Source organism: Mus musculus, chromosome 9 (assembly GCF_000001635.26).
Source record: "Mus musculus strain C57BL/6J chromosome 9, GRCm38.p6 C57BL/6J".
NCBI lineage: Eukaryota > Metazoa > Chordata > Mammalia > Rodentia > Muridae > Mus > Mus musculus.
The window spans coordinates 44793648-44811527 of NC_000075.6; the positions used below are offsets into that span (position 1 = coordinate 44793648).

The 17880-nt window shown below is 49.5% G+C and overlaps 3 protein-coding genes across 25 annotated transcripts in view; all 3 read right to left on the reverse strand.

Moving 5' to 3' along the window:
- Nucleotides 1-124: 124 nt before the first annotated feature.
- Nucleotides 125-5877, reverse strand: Tmem25 (transmembrane protein 25). 18 transcript variants are annotated; one of them, XM_030244613.1, is made up of 9 exons: nucleotides 5383-5877; nucleotides 5017-5113; nucleotides 4474-4785; nucleotides 2677-2967; nucleotides 2349-2480; nucleotides 2035-2065; nucleotides 1763-1863; nucleotides 1544-1630; nucleotides 125-1401 (listed from the first exon to the last, which is right to left on the reverse strand). In XM_030244613.1, exons 1-9 carry the CDS (start codon nucleotides 5428-5430, stop codon nucleotides 1328-1330), a joined length of 1173 nt encoding a protein of 390 aa, XP_030100473.1. In that variant the 5' UTR covers nucleotides 5431-5877; the 3' UTR covers nucleotides 125-1327. The 18 variants fall into 18 exon arrangements, 16 of the variants coding, with proteins under 16 accessions (XP_030100473.1, XP_030100469.1, XP_006510673.1 ...); XM_030244609.1 differs by having other exon boundaries at nucleotides 5534-5831; XM_006510610.3 differs by having other exon boundaries at nucleotides 5435-5623.
- Ttc36 (tetratricopeptide repeat domain 36) lies at nucleotides 5753-9304 on the reverse strand. Its single transcript, NM_138951.1, has 3 exons — nucleotides 9064-9304; nucleotides 7947-8135; nucleotides 5753-6086 (listed from the first exon to the last, which is right to left on the reverse strand). Exons 1-3 carry the CDS (start codon nucleotides 9170-9172, stop codon nucleotides 5824-5826), a joined length of 561 nt encoding a protein of 186 aa, NP_620401.1. The 5' UTR covers nucleotides 9173-9304; the 3' UTR covers nucleotides 5753-5823.
- A 403-nt stretch (nucleotides 9305-9707) lies between these two features.
- Nucleotides 9708-17880, reverse strand: part of Kmt2a (lysine (K)-specific methyltransferase 2A) — a 77998-nt gene continuing 69825 nt past the window's right edge. For 5 of the 6 annotated variants that reach the window (XM_011242443.3, XM_030244217.1, XM_011242442.3 and 2 more), the window contains exons 32-36: nucleotides 17259-17433; nucleotides 16989-17096; nucleotides 16068-16151; nucleotides 15417-15546; nucleotides 9708-14530 (exon numbers count right to left, since the gene is read on the reverse strand). In XM_011242443.3, the coding sequence (XP_011240745.1) occupies nucleotides 14255-14530; nucleotides 15417-15546; nucleotides 16068-16151; nucleotides 16989-17096; nucleotides 17259-17433 (773 nt within the window). In that variant the 3' untranslated portion in view covers nucleotides 9708-14254. Of the gene's footprint in view, nucleotides 14531-15416; nucleotides 15547-16067; nucleotides 16152-16557; nucleotides 16842-16988; nucleotides 17097-17258; nucleotides 17434-17880 lie in introns of those variants that run through there. The other variant, XM_011242444.3, reaches the window with a different exon arrangement.

The following is a 17880-nucleotide window of genomic DNA, read 5'->3' on the forward strand; positions in this document are numbered from 1 at the left end:
GAAGTGACTGCAGGAAGATAAGATCACATTGCCTCTGTCCAGTACTGAATTCACGGCTAGCCTAGACTACATGAGTCTCAAAAAACAAACACAAGTAAATTTTGAAGAAATGAACAAACACTTCTTTCTTTGGTCAAAGGAGTTTACTGTGTGTGTAGCAACTGCCCTAACCAGTAACATGAGAAAAATTACAAAACAAGATACGAAGAAGGGAGAATAGACGCCGCACTCTGATGGTCGCCAGTCGTTTTCAGGTTGCTTTTTAAAAAGTATTAGCTCTTCGGAGCTCAGTGGGCTCCTGCTTTCTCTGTCCCCCCTAAAGCTTCTGGCCCTGTTGGATTATATACCCAACTGTGACCATCCCCTAAAGAATAGGATGGGGCAGCCAGGCTCGGTGGAGAATGAGGCTGCATGGTGGGAGAGACATGCAGAGAGGGCAACCACCAATCCTCAGTGCTCAGAACACTCACAGTGAATTGCGGAAGGCCGAACATGGGGAACCCAGGAAGGCCCTGGGCCTTCCTCCCTTCCGGGGAATGTGCTTAAAATGCAGACACTTGTACAAAACGATGCAGAGCTACATGTCGTCCTGGGAGCCAGCCCACCGGTCACCTCTTCTTGCTCATCTTGTGCTAACATCAAAAGCTGGCACCTGCAGGCCCCAACCAATGGGGGGTCTAATGCCCAGTGAAGAAGGTCTAGGGTATGACCGATGATACCCAAGAGGAGGTGGGGACAAAAGGGTAGAAAGATATGCAGCAAAAGGGACTTATTTGTGCTTGGCCAGGTCCCTGGGCAAGGGGCTGGTTCCTGAGCAAAGGGCAGTTTGGTTGTATACATAGAGCAGGGGCTAAGTTTTCCCTGAGGGAACAAAGCTGCATAGCATAGGAAGGACATCTGAGTTGTGCAGGGACCCTCCTGTCCCCCACATAGGCATCTCTCTGCCTATGTGCACAAGGTGCAGAGGATACTAAGGTAGGACATATAATAGGCCCATCTCTTAGATGTTGGGTGACACCTGAACGCACCTGGCCAGGGTTCTGTGTGCCTGGACCAGGTTATCACATGCAGGGCCCCAAACTCAGTGAGTGCAAGGGGCTAGTTCCGACCAGGGGTCTGCCAAGGGTACCCATGCCTTGCAGGTTAGAGTGCAAAGAAATACACATGCATGACCCACAGGGTATCCTTGCCAGGCAGGCCAGATGGCAGTGACATGGTTTCTTCATGGTCACAACAGGGACAGGCAGAGGAAAGCTTGAAGGAGACACCAGGGTGGGCACTCTGGGGAGTCCACAGGCCACCTGGGCCTCATGCCTCACCATCAAGCTCAGAGCCAAATCTCATCACTGCTTACACTGGACACACGGTAGATGTAGCCCAACATCGGGAGACGGATGAAACCTGTGGGTCAGAGATGCCAGGGGATTAGGAACCCTGGTTCTCTGGAGCTTGGGGAAGTCCCTTCTGTTGGCAGCACTCAGGGGCCTTGGGTATAACAAGCACAGGGATGGGAAGAGGAGAACAGGAGATCTCTGCTCATTACCTCGGCTGGTGAGGAGGCCACCAGGCTCGGCTTCTAGAAGCTCTGGACGGCTGCTATGCTGAGCCATTGGCCGCTCTGTTGCTTTCCCTGTGGGTGACAAATGGAGTGGTGCCCAGGACAGGGTTTTGTCTAGTGGGACTTGTCTCCTCCTAAGAACCGGGGTGTCTCTTTCTTAAAAGTTCTGAGCATTCAGCACAGGCAGAGAACTGGTCTGGGTACCTCTGAGATCTGGAGTGAGGTCATTGAGCTGAAGGTTGGATGGGAGGGACATGTTCTCCCGTGGCAGGCGCACATTATTCAGTTTCAGGTTATTGGAGTCACTACGGGATAGACAAAAGCTAACATAGACCCTGGTACCAGCAGATAGGTAGTCTGCTTTGAGGCTCAAGCCAGACCTCCTAGAAATCCCAGGTTGCCAACTGTCCTTTACTTTAAAATTCAGTGATTTGTACTTTAGTTTGGCCCATCTGCCCAGCCCCAGGAAACATTACCTAGATATCAGAGAAGGACGCCGGGAGGGGCCTGAGGACAAAGAAACCATGTCACAGAGTCAGTGTGACCTCCCATCCTGGGCTCTGTCCCCTGCCCTTTCAGACTCAAGACCACTGAGCTAAGAGTCTTTCAAATACCCAGTCTTGGCCCTGGGACCCGAGATCACTTTCCAGCGCCCGTCCCTGCTTCCTGCAAGGCATGCAGTCTCGCCCATGGCCTCTCCCTGCCCACCTCTGCCTGCACCTCTGCCGCTCACCCTCCAACTTCACTGATACTCTTCTCCACCCTTGACCTCCACTGCCTCTGGCCCTACCTTTTGTTTTCTTCTCTTTCCTGCAGACCAGGCAGGCCACCAAGGTACTGAACCCCACTAGAGTGCCCAAGGCAAGTCCTCCAGCCACAACGATGCCCAGCAGTGGCACTTCTATCCGTGTGGCCAGGAGCCCTGCAGATTGTCCTCTTGTTAGTTTCCACATGAGCAATACCCTGACCCTGACATGCCACATGTCCAACTTCTCTATCCTTGCCCAGGGTGGCTGGGGATAACTCATTCACAGGATCTACCCACAGGGCAACCAGTCTTCCCTTTCCATTCCAGGACCCCTGCACCCACCTGAGGGTCTGCCATGTTAGTTGCTCACCTGGAGCTGGAAGGGAAGCGCTAGTGACACCCACGTCATTGGTGGCCACCACCGAGAGGTTGTGTGCCAAGCTCCGGAGCTGCAGCTGCACAGTGTGGTTGGTGAGCCAGGGATAGTTCTGAGCATCCAGCACCAGGAAGTCAGAGGCATTGACAGTCACTGGCCCATCCTGGTCAATCCAGGTGACATTGGCAGGTGGGTTGGCCCGCACCAGGGCAAACAGGACAACCAGAAGGCCTGGGCCCTGAGCTTCCTGGTATTTGGCTCCAACCTGGGCAATCTCTGGTTTGACTAGAGCAGAGCAGAGAATAATCTGCTTTCATTACAACCCTCTACTCTGGCCCTATCTTCCCAAATATGGATGGGAGAAAGGGTCTGAGCCTCTCTCAGAAAGAACATTAAGGAACAGGTAGCAGGGTCTGCTGGTACAGCATCAATTCACAGTGATTGAGAGTAAACAGCCAGGCTGGAGAGATGGCTCAGAGGGTAAGGAGCACTGACTGCTCTCCCGAAGGTCCTGAGTTCAATTCCCAGCAACCACATGGTGGCTCATGACCACCCGTGATGAGATCTGACGCCCTCTTCTGCTGCATCTGGAGACAGCTACAGCGTACTTACATATAATAAGTAAATAAATCTTAAAAAAAGAAAGAAAGAAAAGAAAAAGAGTAGACAGCCATGGGCTGGTGAGATGGCTCAGCAGTTAAGAACACTGACTGCTCCTGAGTTAAACTGACTGGTTCTGAGTTCAATTCCCAGTAACTACATGGTGGCTCATGACCATCTATAAAGAGATCTGATGCCCTCCTCTGGCATGCAGATGTACATGCAGACAGAACACTCCTACATTAATCTATATATCTATATCTATATATAAGGTTTTGCCAGGCAGTGATGGTACACTGTTTTGGTTTGGTTTGGTTTGGTTTTGGTTTTTCGAGACAGGGTTTCTTTGTGTAGCCCTGGCTGTCCTGAATCTCACTTTGTAGACCATGCTGGCCTCGAACTCAGAAATCCGCCTGCCTCTGCCTCCCGAGTACTGGGATTAAAGGCATGCACCACCACACCCGGCGATGGTACACATTTTTAATTCCAGTGCTGCTCAGGAGGCACAGGCAGGAGGATCTCTGTGAGTTCAAGGTCTACAAAGCTTCTAGGTTCACAAAATTTCCAGGGCAGTCAGGACTTTTATATAGAGAAACCCTGTCTTGAAAAACCAGAATAAGAAAAAAGAATAGAAAACTACTGGGGATGTGGCTCAGTGGAAGCAGAGGCAGGGGGATTTCCAGTTTGGGGCTGCTCTTGGATAAATAGTAAGACTGTCTAAAATTTTAAAACCTGGGCTGGGAATATAGCTCAGTTGGTAGAGTGCTTGCCGATCATGAGAAAGGTCCTGGGTTCGGTCCTCATACCACATACCCTATGGTCTCTGCACTGGGGAGGCAGAAGCAAGAAGATCAGAAGCTCAAAGTCACCCCTGGAAAAAGTCTCAAAGCATAAAAATAAAAAGAGTAGAGAGCCAGACAAAGGTCTAAATTTGCATCCTGGACCTACTTCTTAATTGTTGGGCAATTAAATCTCAAAATGTTGGGCAGCTGCTTAACTTGTGCCTCAATTTCTCATTTGTAAAATAGGGATGAAAATAGAAATTCTCTCATATCGTGTTTATGAATGTCCTGTTAAAGCTAAATGTGTCATGCGTATGAGTAATCTCAGCACTCTAGAGGCCGAGGCAGGGGATTGGCAAGTTTGAGTCCAGCCTAGGCAATGTAGTAAGACTGTCTCAGGGATACTTACATTGCACATTGAGGATGACAGAGGCATTGGCTGGCCGGCCACTCCCTGGGTCCTGCAGGGAGCAGTTAAGCTCATGTTGGGAGCGCTGGGCAGTAACAGTGAAAGTGCTGGTTCCTCCAGAGAAGGCGTCCCCACCCACACTCAGCAGTCGGGAGGTGGTGGCCTCCTGTAGCTGTCCATCCAGGTACCAGGCTAATCGGGGAGTGGCAGAACCTCCTGCAACCCGACAGGTGAAGGCATGGTGCTCATTCTCCCTAAGCGCTCTCTCAGCCCAGGTCTGACCATCAATTTGCGGCGCCAGCTCCCCTTGACCTGGAACACAGCAGGCAGCCGCTGGGAGGCACTTGGAGAGACCACAGTGAGGTTCAGTTACAGAGAGGCAGCAGGCCAAGAGACAGGGCAGCTGGTTTCTCTGACCAGGATCTGCATAGACTTATGGTAGGGAAGTAGGGATAGGGGAACCCAGCCCTGGAGACTGGAGTGGGTATCGTGAGAGGAGATGCAAGCAAGGAGGGTTTGGCCAAAGGATGAACTGGGGTATACCTGAACTTAAGAGGGCAGGAAGGAGCAGCAGTGTGTGCCGGAGGGTAGCTTGGCTTAGAGGCAATTCCATGGTGATCAGGGACCGGCCTCCAGGCTGCTGAGAGAAGAGTACCAGCCATGTAGGCCTAACAATTCCTGCAATAATTTACCATGCACTGATGTAGACTGGCCCACAGTGGCCAAGACACCGGCACAAATAGACACAATCAGCAAGACCCAAAGGAAGAGACCCTATGGCAACACTTCGTCTCTGTGCGGGCATAGAGGCCAGCACTGACAGTAGATGACCACAGACAGACAGACAGACAGACAGACATGCACAGGCGCCCTTCCCCTTCCCCCCCAAACGATCGTCCTTCTCTTGACCCGGTTCACTCCTCGCTGGCCTTGGCTCTCCCTCCCATATCTCGCCATGCACCGCTTTTCCAATCTCGGCTGCTCAGGTGGACTTGGGCCTAGCAAGAGAGCGTCGCGGATCCGAGGGTCGCTGGAGCATCCTGCTTTCGGGTCAGCTCACCTGGCTCCCTCCCAGAGTGAGCCCCAGCAATTGCTCAAGAAGGCTGAGCACCGCAGTCCGCTGCAAGGGCGGGGCCCGCGCCAGGCAGGACCAATCGCTGCCCGAGCAAGGGCAGGTGGCCGTTCCAGCCCCGCCCTGTCCCGCCTCCTCCCTACCCCCGCCAAGGCCTCCACCGTGAGGCTGGTTAGTAAGCAGGCGGACACAGAGCAGACGCAGTCCGAGAGTCCCGGAAGTTTTATTGGGTCCTGGTTGGGTCAGGGTCCCCCTCTCCATCATTCGGCCGGCCACGCTCAGCGCCCGTTGCTGGGCGCGCGCAGCTGCCCCATCATGTCGGCCAGCATGCGGTTGCACAGCGCGGCGTACGGGTTGAGCAGCACTAGCTGGCGCCGTGCGAACGGGCTGCCCAGTCGCGCAGCCTTCTCGAAGTCCCTGCGGGCGTCGTCGTCCCGGCCCTGAAATCTCGCCAGTAGCCCGCTCTGCACGAAGCTCTGGCGGGCGGCGCGACCCCGGCCGCCGCTCAATGTCACCGCGCGCTCCAAGTCCTCCAGGGCGCCTGCGGGCGGACAGGGAGAGGGCGGCGCAGGTCAGCCGGGTGTGGGCAACCGAGCCCCCGCCCACCTGCCGAGCAGAGCAGCCCATCCCCTCCTTCGTGCAGCAGACTTTTGAACCACGAGGGATTATTTCTAACCCGAGATGAAGGGTTGCTACAATTGGCTTGTGGGCCGCCCACGGGCAGAGCTGAGATCAAAGTCCAAGGCTCTCCTTGGCCTTGTTCCTGGTATGTCCTAACATTAATGCACCCAAACGTGAATGTTTTCTAGAGGATCTGGCCACTGTGTTAGTGAATCCATCAATTATCAAATAGTCGTAGTTCACACAAGTGGAGCCTAGCACCTACTGTGTGTTTGGTGGCCCACTTTGAACCCTAGAGTTCAAGAAATCTCATTAGCTAACAGAACTGTTTCCTCTTTTCCAATGCAGACTACGAAAGCGGCACGTTCCCCATTTTTCTCCTTCATTATCTCCACGGTCTTCATTACTCTGTATCTTATTTCATTGGAAGAAGGTCGTGGAGCCAGAGCTGGCTGCACTGTTTTATTTTCGTGATTCTCAGAGGAACGTACTTGGATTGAGTTTCAGAACTCATCCCGGAACCTCAGGCAGCCAGCTTAGGGTTTCTGTTAGGTCCACGGGCTGCTTTCTTTGGACCCTGCCTCTATTCATAGTCTCCAGTTTCCTAAAGAGGCTGCCAGGGCCCTTGCATTGCTCAGCACCATCGTGGAGAAAGGCTGAGTTTCCCTCAGAGGTCCAGGTTGGGACTGCAGACTGAGCAGCTCTGGGACCAGCTCAGTTTCCCTCTTCACAGCTAGTCTGCAGGAATCCAAGCCTCTACAAGTGGAGTTACCTCTGCATCTCCAGGCTTTCCATCTGTAGGTTGTCAACAACAACCTATGGCAGACAAGCCTCCTGTCATTAGGATGAGGTCCAAATTCTCCAGTTTAGGTTCTAGGAACACCCCACCAGCTAGTCTTACCTATGGCCTGGTCTCCAACTCCTAGTCCTATTCCCTCTATCCTATGATCCCCATTCCAGCTACAGAAACTGAATACACCAGGTTTGATCCAGATACCTTCCCTGCCCAGGCCAAATCCCTGAGTGACAACCACCTTCTCATCTGACACTTGTAGTTTGTCACTCCTGGATCTCGGTCCACCTCCGCAGGGCTCAGCTTTCCACCCATCCCTGGGGCCCGCTCCACCCTGGAGAGTGCAAGCTTCCCAGACGGATGGATGCATTCTCTCTAGGCCCCTGGCGTCTGAATTGACACATTGCTCATCTTTCAGAACTTGCCCTTCAGGAACAGGTCCCCATGCCGCTTCCTCTCAGATTTGCCTGCTGTTACCTAATGATGAGCCCCCTGGAGAGTAGTCTCATGGTTTTTAGAGCCCTGCCACCTGGGTTCCTATTCTAGCTCAGCCACTTCTTGGCTGGAGGATGACGAGGAAGCTACTCAACCTCTGTATTCTTCCTTTTCTTCGACTTTATGATGAAATGACAATACATACCCTCTGGGGTGGGGGGTCATAAGGATTGTTACTACAACCTTGTGGTGTGCATAATGCCTAGTTCCCAGTAACTGCTAGACAAACATTTTATCCTCATGCCCTGCTCTTCAAGCCTACTGCTGCCTAGAAGGCTTTTATTAAGTCCATGAGCAGAATGCAGCCTCTTGATTCTCATATAGTCTCATGAAGCTAGCAGAACCCATACTGTCTTGAATTTTATAGGTAAGAACATAGATGTCAGGGAGTTTAGTGTCTCTGTTTCTCTGCTCTCCACCCACAACCAACTCATCTCTGCCCTTCATGGGAGGGGTCCTTTCTGTGGAGGATCTCTGGTGTTTTCCCCTCACCTGCTACATCCCCCTGGAGCCGCCGGGCTTGGGCTCGGTTGTTGTAGGCAGAGGCTCTGTCAGGTAGCAGGCTAATGGCTTGGCCAAACTTCTCCAGTGCTGTGTGGAGGTCTCCAGCTTCTGCCGCCCTCACTCCCTGCAACTCCAGGGCCTTGGAGTGCTCCAACTGTGCTTGAGGGAAAACTCCATCTGCACCAGGGGAGAAACAGGCATGTGTATGGTAGGGAAGAAAACGGAAAGTCACCTTGGACTTTGGCATTCTGACCCCCAAATGAGCTGACCAGGTGTGGGTGTGGGTGCAGAGTCAGGGATAGTAGCTGAGGTCAGTAAAACCGAATTCTAACATTGCTAAAAGACCTGAGAAAGAGGCACTGGGTGGTTCTCCTTGGCTAAGAGAAGCTCAACAACTTGTTCAGTGGTGACTCGCTCTAGACCACAGGCCCAGGGTGTGGCGCTTAGATCTGAACCCGGTTCTTCAGCTTTTTGGCTTCTTCTCGTTTTGCTTTACATACTCGGACACAAAGGCCACCAAACCCATCCCAGGTCATGAAAATGACTCTAGATGTTTTTCAGTTTCTCACTCTAAAGCTTCAGTGCAGCTAAGGCTTACCTCCTGCAGAAACAAAGCCCCCCAGACATCATTATTAGGCAATGGGCCATGCTGTTCCCCTGGAAGAGCTAGCTCCATGTCTAGCTTATAACAATGTGTAACAAATGAAGCTCTGCCTGCTGTCAGGATGGGCCAACCAAGCCACCATCCCGCCCTGTTTGCCTTCCATCCTTGCTGTGGAGAGGGTGGGTGTGATGTTCAAAATGTCAAATATTTCAGGGGTTGACTTAAGCCAGCACAGATAAGCTTGGATCATGGAAGATTTTTAGTTGTAGGCTTAGAGGTATGGGACTGAATGACAGAGAGAAACTCTGGCTTTCTCTTGGGAGATTCACCCCTGCCAACACCTGACCCACACTTTGAAATTCAGAGGACCTCTCAGACTCCAGTCTCTGAAATAACCTGCAAGGGTAGAACGAGGGTTCCGGCCTCACCATGTCCTGTAGGAAATCTCAGGGGCCTGCCAGGCAGCCTATGGAGGGGTAGACACCAATGTCAAAGGCTCACCTTCATCTCCCTCCTCTGCTTCTTCCAGGTCCAATCCAACAACATCTCCAAAGGGGGTATCAGGGTTGAAGATGGCCTGCAACACTGCCTGATCATTTGGAGTCCCCATGGCTCCTAGGGCCCAAGTGGTAACTCAGTGGGTGAAGGAAGATGGTGGGGACAGGGTAGAGCCTCCAGCTGGCAGATGCTGTGAACGGAGGAGGTTCTGTTTGGGGACCGCCTCAGGTACAGAGGTGTGCCTTCCAATCCTTAGTCCAGCCTCAGTGGCCAGGGTTACTGACCTGGCAGGGTGGTTTTTCAGTATTTCCCAACCGCACCCCCACCCCCAACACAGAATAAACAAATCCTGTTTCAGCTTTAAGGTGGAGCAGAGATGGAAATTATGCTTTCACTTTATTAAAGTCTGTTTAAAGATCACTACTTAACCTCCTATTAAACGAGTTAGGCAAACAGTAACACAGCCCTTCTACCCAGAACCTCTGAGGTCCTGGATATACTTCAGTGCTCACTGAAGGTCACTCCAGACAAGGGACTGGTTGAGTGATTCCATCTTAAAGAAGGGAGGCTGGAAGGCATTAGGTAACCCATTGACAAGCCCCTCCCTCCCCCACTCCACCCCCAAGGCCAAAGGAAGCTCAGCAGAGTGCAGCAATAAACTTGACATGTTTATTAATTAAACTATCACTTAAATAAAAAAAAGTGCATAGAAAATAAACATGTTTAAAAACTCCTTTTTTTGTTTTTACAACTATGTACACTTTTTACTTTTACATTCAGTCTTTCGTAGAGAGCTTTCAGCATTATTATTTTTTGAATATTAAAGTATTTTCCTTCATCCCTGTCTCAGGGAGTTAACACTGATGGGCTTCAGACACGTTTTCCTTCCCCCCCCCCACTTTGTCTCTAACCAGAAGCTTGGAAGAACACAAGGAAAAAAAGGGAAGCAAACAAAACAAACAAAAAACCCCCAAAAGATCCATTGTACATGACACAGCTGTAGAGAAATGTCTTATTCTAGAAATGAAGCTTGCCACTGTTCAGCTCATGAAACAATTATTCAACTACCTGTATTTGCTAAGGAGACTGTTAAAGTTCAAGAAAAGAAACACCACAAATCTATTTTTTTTTCTTGGTTGAAAGACAGAACTAGTGTACCCCAGAACAAGATACCAGAAAGCACAGAACACAATTTTCCCCTAGATGCAGGTGGTGACCCCAACATTCATAACCGGAAGTAGACGAGGAGTACAGGTACCGACTGGCAACGTCCACAGGCAGGAAGAAGCCAGGTGAGAGCAGATCTGCTCTGCACGCTCCTCTCGGGACAGGCGGGCGTCTGTCATCCGTATGTGGAGTCAGCACCACCGTCACTGTCACTGGGAGCCTGACATTTCCCTGCCCCACTAGCAACTGTAGCACAATCCTTATCTATAGTGTTAAGAGAAGTAAAAGCCATGGACTGAACTAGGCTTTGTTACAATGGTGCATTCCTATATTAGTTCCTATATATATATATATTTATATTTATTTGAAAACCAAAACAAACAAACAAAAAGGTTGCAAGTTTTCAGAGTGTGAGACTTGACTGGTATTCATGATTCGGCACAAAACTATCTGTTCAATAACTTTGTATTGCTTTAAAATGAAGGAAAGGAAACGTAAAATTACACCCAGCCCTTTGCAATGACCCGCTTTTCCTTAAAAAACAACAACAACAACAACAACAATAACAACAAAAAACAACTTGGTTTCTATGAAAAAGAATCCCAAATCCAATAAAAGTTAACATCAGATGAGGCTGTGACCTCTAGTATTTTCAGGTATTTGATTGAGCGTCAGTCCTTTAGAAAGATACATTCATTAAAAGATTTTTTTGTGTATGTGTGTTGTATTTTTTTATTTTATTTTATTTTAAGTTTTTTTTTTTTCTTCTTTTCTTCTTTTTTTAAATCAAGGTTGCTGCATGGTGCTTATTGGATTGGCCGGGGTTTGACAGAGGTGAGCTGGGTCCTGAAAAAGGAGTTTGGGTTGAAAACCTAAGAAGTGCCAGGGCTTCCTCCTTAATTGTGATTGGTTTAAAAACAGGGAGGGGTTGTGCTGGACATGGGCAGCACTGAGGGAGCCCAGGGACCAAGTTCCGACCAAAGGGTCAGCGCCATGCAGCTATTCTGGTTACACAGTTGTCACTGCCACCAGGAAACGCAGCCACAACAGGTTCTAGCAGCAAAGCCGGAACCCTCGAGGTCCGCAGCTGTCACTCCTGAGGCGGTGGGTTGCCCCTTGGGGGATTCTTGGGAATGACCCAGCGCAAAGTCCTCAACCTGCACTTTTGTGCGGAGGTTCTCTTGGTCACTTTCAAAACAAAGCAGATGTGTTTTGGAGACAGCTGTGCCTTCTGTTTTGTTGCCTTCTCTCCCGCTTGTGGGGATACTCTGGCTTATCCCCCAAGTTGCTGGCAGGTATGCTGAATTTTGGCAATGGACTCAAGGCTGAGCTGAAAGAGGAATTTCTCGTTTCTGTGGTTGACAGTGAGTGGGAGGGCAAGGCAAACCAGCTGGAGGAGGAGGAAAGGTGGGTTCCCCCCGTCCTCAGGGATTGGGGTTGTAGGAAGAGGATGAGGAGGGGGCTCACAGTACAGCATGGCCTAGCAGGGCAGTGACTAGGTCTGTTAGCTGAGTTCCCCCCACCCTCTGACTGGCCTTTGGGTCTCTCAGGATGAACGCATGACCCATCAGTGCATTTAATCTTTCAGTAACAAATGCAGCTTACATTTTTTCATAAAAAAAAATTAGGAATACAAGGATTTACAAAAAAACCTCACACAGTGCAATAAGAAGGAAACCAGACACTAGTGAAACCCCTTGGGCCACTGCGTCTTGTTCATGGGCAAAGGAGGGTAGGAGGTGAGGTCTGGGTAGAGTGCTTTTCCCCAGTCCCCTGCTGGCACTTCTCCATGATGACAAGGAAATCTCTGCCATCCTGGCCACAGTGCTGGGCTTCCCACAGTGGAAACAGTGACAATGTTCCAGCAAAGCCACCAGACAAAGTTCTTAAGGTCACAGAAGGAAAGGAGCCCAGGATGGAAGGCACAGCAGAGCCACGAGTCCTGGCAGAGAGTTCTGGGCTGCATCATATTGCTTTGCTGACTTCCATAAGAGAAAGGGTGCCCTGCCCTCCACTCGGACTACGCTACCCTGAAACCTTGTGGCAGGCGCAGAGATCTGCTTGATCGTGAGTGGTCATACTGTGCTTCAGGTTCAACAATCTGCCCCGAGAGGGCAGGAGGCGGTCAGTGGGTTCTCTGCGGGTACAAGGACTTGGTGGGCAGAGAAGGAAAGGAGGTGATGGATGAGGCAGATGTGATGGCGAATGTCAAGTTGCAGCTTCTTGGTTGCTAACTCAGAAAGAGAAAGGGGAGCGAAACGGAGCCTGCTGCTTCCCACTCTGGGGCTGATCCAGAGGGAGGGGGCAATACAGCAAAGAGGAGGAGACACTGGTGTGCTAAGGTTCTGTACCCTCAGTCCTTGGCCCTGGAGGGCAGTGGCCTAATGGAGTGGGTGACCTTCTTTTTCAGTTACTATAAAGAGCAGACCCAAGGAACATTTATGTCAATGGGCACAAACGAGCTACACATGGAACAACAAAAAGTACACTTTCCAGGGGGAAGCTGGGCAGGGAAACCAGACTTTGTGTGGACAGCTGAATATTTTCTCTCACTTCATCCTATGAAAATAAAAAATCATTAAAAACCGATCTTCTTTTAAATTAGGATAATACCGCGGTTTAAAAATAGCCTCGTCATAAGTGCTTCTCCCTATGAAGTGCTTCAAATAGAAAAATATACAAAATATATTTACATTATAAAACCTTAAATAGTAAACTGTAAACAGAACAGAGGAAAATCCAATGACTTAATCTAACAGGTTCAAGACTCTGTCTTGGGGGAAGAAAGAAACATTTGCTGCTGGCTGTCCACACCCTAAGGAGTAACCAGGGCAGTAGTGTCATTGAACTTGCTCAGCCACAGGCTGCACACGGGTGGCAGAGGTCCCTTAGCACATGTGGTCTAGTCCCCCAAGTTTGGGGCCTTGAAATCTGATTAGTGTTCTTTCAGCTGGACCCTGACCTTTTAGAAACTCATCTTCCTATGTCTTCAGAAAGGGGAAAGAGAGTAAGCACGTCCTGGGAAGGGGATGGGCATATCCTGGCTATGGACTCAGGCTGCTGCATGACTCAAATCCTATTTAAATAATCTTTAGTCTCTTGTTTAAAAAAACCTCGCTACATACATCTCTTTAAAACTCTCAATGGAGCTTTATGAGATCTCCAAATTCCGTCTGGTTACGGCCAACGGCTTCTGTCCAATTCCCCACCTGGAGTGCTTACTGGCTTGGGGGACTTTCTGTAGGCACTTCCTATACCAAGTAGGGAGTGCCCTTGAGCAGGGAGGCAAGCTCCCGCTACCCAGAAAGAATGGGAAAGCAGCAGATGAAGGATGGAGGAGGGGAGGAGGGAGTAAAGAGAAGGGATGGAGAGGGAGCCGCTCCTATCGTCAAGAAAGGTCACTGGCTACGGTAAGGCTCACAGGGTAACACTCCCACTTACAGCCACAGGCTCAATGTTTGGTAATTAATTGGCACAACCCCAAGACAGCCTTTTGACACCGGAGGTGCTAGGAAACCTGTCTCCCAACCAAAGTGAACTCTTAAGTGGGCAGATAGTAGGGAAAACCACTAGGTCATTTGTTTGTTCAACAGATGGCCACAGGACTGGCCTAACTGGCAAACTACCAGGTATCTCACCAACCCTGTATCTGGGGTCTTGTCTGACCCATCGTTTTTAGGGAGAGGGCTAAGATGAGGATGACAAACTGCTCTCTGAGGACATGCTCAGACCCACTGTAAGGAACCCTCTACATGCTCCTTGCAGGCAAATTCTCCCAGGAACCAGTTTCTCAGGTTTTTCAACAATCAAAGAGGGCCCAGGGGAAAGCCATCTGGGGATCTTTTCTTTGAGACCCTTCTCTCTCCAAGACTATGATCACATGATGTATATGTAGGACACTAGGGACCAGCCAGAGGACCCTCAACTGCCTGCTCAATCCTTGGAGCTCTTGGGTGCTGGGAAGTCCTTCAGCATGGCTTTGGGTGGCCCTGGGTCCTGGTTCTCCATCACAGGAAGATGAACAGCTTTAGTTCAGGAACTTGCGGCATTTTTTGGCGCCACAGTTGCAGGGTAGCTTGTTGCTGGCGTCCTCAATGGGGAACTTATAGTCATAGGTGAGCTCCTCCCCCCGGTAGATCTTACGCATGGCGAAGATGACAATGTGCTTCTGCCCATCAATATTGATGACCCGGGAGTAGCAGTTAGGCTCACAAGAGTGATTGATGAAGCGTGCAGCATTTCCATGCATGGTGGCATCCACTACCTCCGAGTCATCAATTCGGAACATGTAGCAACCAATGCCCTACACACGAAGGAAAAGGAACCATTTTATTTACTTATGATTTTATTGAAACAAAGCTAAAGTCTTACAAATGCTAAGCAGGCAGGCAGCCTACCACCGAGCCACATTCCCAGCCCTGAACTTATTATGCTTTCTTTCAAGTGCTATGGGACGTGGGTGAGGGTCAGAGGATAACGTTTAGGAGTCAGATCTCCCTTTCTACCACATGGGTTCTGGGGACATAATTCAGGTAACCAGGCTTGATAGCAGGCACTTTAACCCACTGAGCCATCTTAGGGTTTGTCATAGGATTTCCCTATGTAGCCTAGACTGGCCTTGAACCTGAGGATACCTGTGCTAGCTTAGATGATGGATGACACGTACGGTATTATCATACCTGGCTGAACTTGTCATCACTCAGGTTTAAAAACAATTTGCTTTGCTGCCCCGATGTTACTATAGCCACAGAGGAGCCAAGTTTCTCCTACAATTTACACACTTCTCAGAATACCTGTTTTTAACATGCTGAGAAGGGGTTTCTAGATTCCAGGCCCCAGACTGGAGGAAAACTGTAGCCATGTAGTTTTGATCCTGGATCCACAGCCAATCATCAAGGAACTAATTACTAATTACTAATCTTTAGAGGAGGCCAGAACAGTTATGGGCTCATCACAAAATATGTACAATGTTTTAAAAAGGTTTTGTGGACTCAAGTCCGCCTTCAAACAACAGCACCAGCAGCCCAGCACCAGCACCAGCACCAGCACCAGCACCAGCAGAAGCAGAAGCAGCTCCCCACCTCTGAAGTGAAAGCCTGTTACTCTTGAGGTCCAAGGATCATGCTAAGCTTTGATGGCCCCTACCTACAGCAAAGAGAGGCACCCAGGGAGTGAGCTGTGGCACACACCTTGCTGTCATAGTACTTCTCACGCTTGTCTGTCTGGATGGAGCGGATGACGTTGCCGGCGTATTCAATCACCATCTCTCCTGCATCGATGTTTCTCTTACAGAAAAGACCCCGACCATGGATGGGAGACCTAGGCCATGGAGACAAAAAACAAACAAACAAACAAAAAACAAACAAACAAAACAAACAAACAAAACAAAAACAAAAGCACAAATTTCCTTTAAAAAAATGTTTCGATTTACTTTTTATGTGTATGAGTGTTTTGCCTGCATATATGTATGTATGTGTACCATGTACATGCTTGCTGCCTGTGGCGGTCAGAAGGAACTGTAGTTACAGACAGCAGTCAACAACTGCTGGAAACCAGGCTTGGGTCCTCTGCAAGGGCAGGGAGTGTTTTTGATGGGAGTGTTTTTGATGGCCGAGCCATCTCTCCAGATTCCAAAACACAAATTTTTCAAATTACTATGAACTGTACTGACAAAGTACTAAACACTAGTGACTACCCCGCCAAGTACTGCAGGAGTGGGACATGCCCTGCAAAAAATCTATAGAAATCTCAACAACCTAAGGAGACATGCCACTCTAGTATCTGGTCCACTTTATTTGGAAAAATGTTAGTGTTCTCAAATTCTACAACCACAGCCCTACCTGTAGACACCAACCGCCTCCTTAGAAGTCTTCTTCAAGTGCCGGAATCTCATGGGCATTGGGAGATCCATGCTTGTTGCCCTCCTAAGAGAGAGGATGATGTTATGAACTCAGTGTTCTGAGGAGTGGGTTGAGGGTGCTGCAAAGTGAGCACACTGTTCACTTTCAGCTAAGAGTGCCTCGGACCCTCTGTCTCTGCCTCCTGAACCCTCACTACACCTAAATCACTGTGAGTTTTCTCCAGACGAGGTTTTTGTGACCCAGGCTGAGGTTTTTGTGACCCAGGCTAACCTCAAACTTGAGGCAACACACTCCTGCCTCAGCCTCCTGAGTGCTGGGACTACAGGCATGTGCCCATGCTGACTAGCTCCCTATTAATACAGGGCTTTTTAGGACAATGGTGACTGGTGTCACATAAACAGCTGCTAGGATAGATTACTGTTAAAGAGTACATGCATCCTACAATTACTCACATTTCTTCTATCTCTTATTTTTTTGTTACTAGCCAGCTACTACTGCCTCAGTGTAAACTGTGACTCGGTCTTCCAAATATCACCCAGGAAACTGCCATCCCACCGATGCCCCCACACTCTTTTGGTTTTTTGTTTGTTTCCTTTGAGACAGGGTCTTATGTAACTCGGGCTGGCTTTTAACTTACGCTCAGAACGTCGCTGGGGCTGATCTTAACCCTGAGATCCCCTTGCTTCTAAGTCCTGAGTGCTGGGATTACAAGTGTGTGGCACCATGCCCAGCTGAAGAGTGGAGCTCTGATGACTAGTAACAAATTTACACATATTAATGACTGTTCCACATCACAGCCTACCAGAAACAGCAGCAGTCTGCTGTATATCACACTAAACCCTTGTTCAGTGCAGAGCTGCCGGAGCGTGAGGTGTCAGGTGACTGGGTAGGATTCCTTACCGTGCGGATTTCAGCTGGACCTCTTCCTCTTCCTCATCGTTAGGGTTGTACTCAGGGGGCTGTCGATGTTTAGAAGCCAGGAAGTTAAACATGTCAAATGCTGACTTCCTGGAGCCAAAAGATTAAGGTTTGTTTTTAGAGCAACGTTCTAATAAAGGAGTAAAGATGGTGCCATTACTACTGAAGATCTCAGAGGGCAAGCAGGACAAGAGCTGTCATTAGATACTAAAGCCAGGACCTCAAATGCTCGTCAGACAAAATGGAACTTGCCTTAGGTGGACCTCAGCCCTGGCTGAGCCGTGAGGGTTCAAGGGGGGTTCGTTGGCCTCTTCTGGTTTGTGGAAACGGAATTTGTAATTCCGACAGTGCTTGGCCCCAGCCAGCTGCTCAATCAGAAACACAACGGCATCATGGAGAATCCCCAGCATCCGCAAACCGTTCACACCTACAGAAGGAGAGGCACCAGGGCAGTAAGCGGTGTAGCCGACAGGAAGCTGCACAGCATCAACAAATGGTTGTTAGAGGGTAGCAGCCAGAGGCTACCCGGGCTCAGGGACAACAGACATTGAGAAGTTAGCCTTAGAATGCTAGTGAAATAATGGCGGACCCATCTGTCAGTACGGATGAATGGTTACCATAAACTGCTCTTGCCAAGCTCTGGCCTGTCCCCTGTGTGCTGAGTGTATAGAAGTACCATGTGCCACTTCATTTTATGTTCATAATGGCCACCCAATGTAAGAATCACAAGGTTCTTTTTTTTTTTTTTTTTTTGTAAGATTGAACAAGAGCCTTGTATATACTAGGTAAGCGCTCTGAGAACTCAATACGCCTCACCTTCACAATGGTATAAGCATTCAAATTTTCTCTTTATGAGAACATTTCTATCGTGAGA

Coding starts and splice junctions, on each gene's coding strand:
- Tmem25 (XM_030244609.1), bottom strand. CDS start 5,809: ATGATGGAGAGGGGGACCCTGACCCAACCAGGACCCAATAAAACTTCC. Junction 2,481..2,676: donor CGCTTCCCTTCCAGCTCCAG/GTGAGCAACTAA, acceptor GACAATCTGCAG/GGCTCCTGGCCACACGGATA. Junction 2,066..2,348: donor GAAAGAGAAGAAAACAAAAG/GTAGGGCCAGAG, acceptor CTTTGTCCTCAG/GCCCCTCCCGGCGTCCTTCT.
- Ttc36 (NM_138951.1), bottom strand. CDS start 9,172: ATGGGGACTCCAAATGATCAGGCAGTGTTGCAGGCCATCTTCAACCCT. Junction 8,136..9,063: donor AGCAGAGGAGGGAGATGAAG/GTGAGCCTTTGA, acceptor CCCCTGGTGCAG/ATGGAGTTTTCCCTCAAGCA. Junction 6,087..7,946: donor GCTCCAGGGGGATGTAGCAG/GTGAGGGGAAAA, acceptor GTCCGCCCGCAG/GCGCCCTGGAGGACTTGGAG.